At 51.4% G+C, this 4405-nt stretch overlaps 2 protein-coding genes across 2 annotated transcripts; one reads left to right on the plus strand and one right to left on the minus strand.

Moving 5' to 3' along the window:
* Window positions 1-534: 534 nt before the first annotated feature.
* On the minus strand, window positions 535-1893 carry mmgC (Acyl-CoA dehydrogenase; the record flags this gene model as incomplete). Its single annotated transcript, XM_032032530.1, has 1 exon — window positions 535-1893. The coding sequence occupies one exon, from the start codon at window positions 1891-1893 to the stop codon at window positions 535-537; it is 1359 nt and encodes a 452-aa protein (XP_031887877.1).
* Window positions 1894-2269: 376 nt separating this feature from the next.
* Window positions 2270-3663, plus strand: Acad11 (Acyl-CoA dehydrogenase family member 11; the record flags this gene model as incomplete). The annotated part of the gene is made up of 5 exons (XM_032032529.1): window positions 2270-2424; window positions 2511-2685; window positions 2742-2818; window positions 2872-3148; window positions 3205-3663. The coding sequence occupies 5 exons, from the start codon at window positions 2270-2272 to the stop codon at window positions 3661-3663; spliced, it is 1143 nt and encodes a 380-aa protein (XP_031887880.1).
* Between the last annotated feature and the right edge of the window lie 742 nt (window positions 3664-4405).

Raw genomic sequence — 4405 nt, forward strand, 5'->3', positions numbered from 1 at the left:
CGAAGGATGTCCAGCGGACCTTAGCAGCGGTCAGACATACTTGGCTACACCGGATGAAGATGCAGGGCTTCTCGATGTTCGGCTTGGCCAGAGTAGAGCTTTGGGCTTAACAGGAAGTCGACGTTGTACTTAAGGTATGTTGAATAACGCGACTGCGATGGCTGCGGCAAACAGGGGCTGGCTGGGCCCTCGCAAGGGGTGACACCTGAGCAAGCCCAGACCCGACTCTCTAACTGGAATACGCAGTATGAGGTTCCCAGCAGGGGTTACTGGAATGAATTGATATCGAGAAATTAGGGTCTTCGTATGCGGAGTACCCCGGTGCGCTGACGATGTCTTCGCATCGACAATATGACAATCTCAGGATGATGGGTGGTAAAACGAACAGCTGGCCAGCTTCCAAGTTGTTTTTTCTTACGCTGGACGTTGTCGAGGCAGATATGCAAAGAAAACACAAAGATTTGCATGAGATAGCCAGATACTTGACGAACTATGAGTGTATTCTGAATAGCGGCCCTAACCTTCGTCCACATTTCACAACTTTAGTCCCCCCTTACTCGCATCATTTGGACTTGCCGTCTTGTAGCCGAACAAATAAGCTGCCACCTTCCGCATTTGAACTTCTTCGCTTCCTTCGGTGATTCGGTATCGTCTGAAATGCCTCCATATGTGTTCGAAGGGCAAATGTCGCGAATATCCATCCCCGCCATGAATCTGGATGGCCCGATCGGCTGAGTCGCACGCCAAACGATTCGCAATGTAGTTGCACATTGCAATCTTGTGACCGAGCTGTGTTTCGATGGCAACCCAAGGCGCCTTGCCTGCCGCCGTGGCCTCGGCGCTGACTTGATCCATCTCCACTGCCGTCCGCAGAATGAGAAGCCTGAGCATCTCCGCTTGGGTTGAGAGTTCCACGAGGGGCCACTGAATAGCTTGGTTGGCCGATAAGGGCTTCCCGAAAACCTTTCGGCGCTTTGCGTGTTCAACGCTCCGATCAATGCAGTATCGCGCAGCCCCGCAACTTGACGCTGCCTGCCGGATCCTGTTCTCGTGGGTGAAGGTCTGCGCGATCGCCAGGCCGTTGTCAAGTGGCCCAAGAATGCATGTTGCCGGTACTAGAACGTTCTCGAATATCACCGTGGCATGGTCGGTGGGCATATTTAACGTCCACTCGAAGGAGGCGACGGTAACTCCGGGTGTTGCGCGAGGTACTAGAAAAGCTGTGATGCCCCGCGCATCCCCAGCCTTGCCGGAGGTTCGCGCGAAGACCATACAGTGGTTTGCGGTATGCATCCCTGTTTGCCACTTCTTGTTGCCATTGATCATGAATCCCGGTTCGCCACTTGGAAGTTTGGTAGCATGGGCTGTCGTGTCCATGTGCGTAGCATCAGAGCCGTGATGAATTTCGGTGAGTCCGAAAGTCGCCCTCAACTCGCCTCTAATGCTCCCGGGAATCAGTTTCTTCTTCTGTTGCGCAGTACCATAATGATGTAACATAATAATGAATGGCATGTTGCCGACGATGCTATGCTCGCTTTGAAGGTCGTTTGCCAGGCTCACGCCTCCCCCATATACAGGGTGAGATGCGAGATGATATCGTACGGCACACATGTACAAATTCAGAGTTTCGACACCTGAGCCGCCATATTCCTTCGGACAGGCAAAGCGATAAAATCCTGCCTTGTCGGCCATCCTCTTGGCTTTGTCGAGTAACGCCTCCCAGTCCTCAGTCGGCAAGCCTTGGTTGTTCCATTGAGTACGTGAGGCCTCGCGACGATGGTCGAAGAAGCGATTGTTGTCATTTTCGTGTTGTAACGGAAGAATGGCGTCGTTAATGAAAGCGTCAAGTTGTTTTAGGTAATCTCGCACATCCTGTGGAAGTTCGAAGATCATGACGAGCAGTTGACTAGGTTGCACTGCGAGATCCTAGTTGATCATTGCAAAACATGTGTTGGAACCGTTTTCGAAACACCGTGATCGTGTTGAGGTTTGGTATCTTTTGGGGATCAGTATTACAAACCTTTGGAATTCGGAGCGTGGACGTCTGTGATTCTCGACTCAGCAGATGAAGATCGCTGACGTCGGCACCCGAGGGCCCTCGGCTTGTTCAAAACCCCGCATTACGGCATCCCCACATCCCCGCATCTCCGTATCCCGGCATTTCGCCTTCTCAACAACCCGGGAGGGTCAGGTATTCGAGCAAAACCTTGGGATTTACTTGCATCTATCATCTGTCTTTTGATTCAAGCAGCTGACTCTCATCAACGCCATGTCTTCTTCCGGTTCACACCATGATGTCGACAACGAGGCCCTAGGAGAATACCTCCGTAAGTCAGGAACGATACCGGGTCTTCAGCTACCGATCACCACAACCAAGATTGGATATGGCCAGAGCAATCCAACCTACTTTCTTGATGATGCAGTGTTAGTCTGAGATCTGAAAGGCTTTCTGCCTATCCTTATCATGGTCATAGCACGCTAACAGTAAACGCCTTTTCTACGCGGAACAGCGGCGCAAGGTTCATCTTGAGAAAGAAACCTCAGGGTCAGACGATTAGTCCAGTAGCACATCAAGTGGACCGCGAGTTTAGGGTTCTTCAAGCCCTTGGTTCTGTTCCCAACTTTCCCGTGCCACGGGTGTTCATCCTGTGCACTGAGGAATCGGTCATAGGAACCTCGTTCTACGTGCGTTAGAAACCCATCAGCTCAGATACTTCAGACTAATCATGTGAGACGTGTAGGTGATGGAGTTTGTGAAAGGAAGGATTATCACCGACGCCAGTTTGGCAGAGCTTTCACCATCCGACAGGCGCAAAGCGTGAGTCCCTGCAATCTCAGCACCTGCCATCACAGGTTAACGAGATGAAAAAGCTGGTTTTCCGCAATAGAGACACTAGCCTGGCTTCACTCGCTCAATCCGGATTCGTTCGGTCTGGAAGGCTACGGCAAGAAAATTGGATTCTACGCTCGTCATTGCAACACTTGGAGCCGTATAGAATCCCAACAAGCTGCGGTCAGGGACAAGAAGACGGGTGAGCTTCTTGGGCGGGCTCACGAAAATTATGATGATATCATGTCCTACGTGAGAGAAAACCTCCCCGGCGAACGATTTGCCATCGTCCATGGCGATTTCAAATTTGACAACTTAGTAAGATCTCACCTCTCTGGATACGAAGTAGCGCTTACAGCTCTGACTTGTTGTAGATACTTCACCCTTCCGAGCCAAAAGTAATTGCGATCCTCGATTGGGAGCTATCGACGATTGGGCACCCGCTCATGGACCTCGTCTACTTTACGAGTCCATTCTTTGATGACCATATCACCCCCGGCCAGTCAATAACTGGCCCTCCTGAATCGCTTAGGCCAGAGCATCGAAGGTCTAGAGGCGTTCCAGAGCCAACGGAGCTCCTGGATCGCTACGCAGAGATCGTTGGCTTCGATCCACGCAAAGACGGCGGCGGAAAGGACTGGGAGATTGCAGCAATTTTCCATTATGCTCGCTCTGGGACCATCAGTCACGGTATCCAAGCGCGCACGATGAAAGGCCAGGCCAGTAGCGAGTTTAGCCATATTTATTTCGAGAACACGCACAAGGCATTATCCAATGCCTTCAAAAGGGTACAGAGACTGAAGGAGGGGAGAGGGCAAGGGCAGAAACTTTAGGCTAAATGATATACGCCGTGTCACTTTCCCGCGCAACAGGTGATCGTTGTGGCCCAATAATTGACCAAGAATGTGCGGTGCGTTAGTATTCTGCGGTTCCCATGGTGCCATTTAGACGCAGACCGTGTGGATCGAGCGTTCGCGATCCAAAGTATCTTGGTACGTTCTCAAGGCCTCGTCGTCCCACGTTATCGCGTTCTGGATGACCAGAGTGACTGTCGTCTGGTTCAATAAAACAAGGTTCATGGTGTGTACCCAATTTCAGTCAAATGGCGTGGCTGTTCGGAACATAAATCTCGCGCAGTCATCTGAAGTACAACCTCGGCAATCATAGTCAGGTACTTCTGCACTGACTTGTTCAGCTTTGGGCCCCAGCTCATGGTTCTAGAATTTGTCTTCGCATCCGTGTTGACAGCGCTTACAACGGTGACCTAGGCCGAGCCAGCTCCCCGTTGCTCTATTGGCTTGAGGGGCTGACGACGCTGGCAGTTTACTCTTGCAGTGCGTCGGCTAGTGGTGGAGTTAACAGGTCTAGATCTCGATTCTGAAAATTGTGCGAATCCCTATCACGATGCCAGAAGTTGGTTCGGAGTCGAGTTGTCCAACAAGCGGTTCCAAATATGCTGGATACTCAGGGGCATGCTGTCGAAGTGGGTTATTCCCTCCTCAACAGGTCCGCATATGGAGTGGTGACCTGAGGCGCTCTGCACACACAAAGCTTCCCGTGAAAGCCAATCTCAGC

Source organism: Colletotrichum fructicola (assembly GCF_000319635.2).
Source record: "Colletotrichum fructicola Nara gc5 chromosome Unknown KSG_Nara_v1_contig06, whole genome shotgun sequence".
Taxonomy (NCBI): Eukaryota; Fungi; Ascomycota; class Sordariomycetes; order Glomerellales; family Glomerellaceae; genus Colletotrichum; species Colletotrichum fructicola.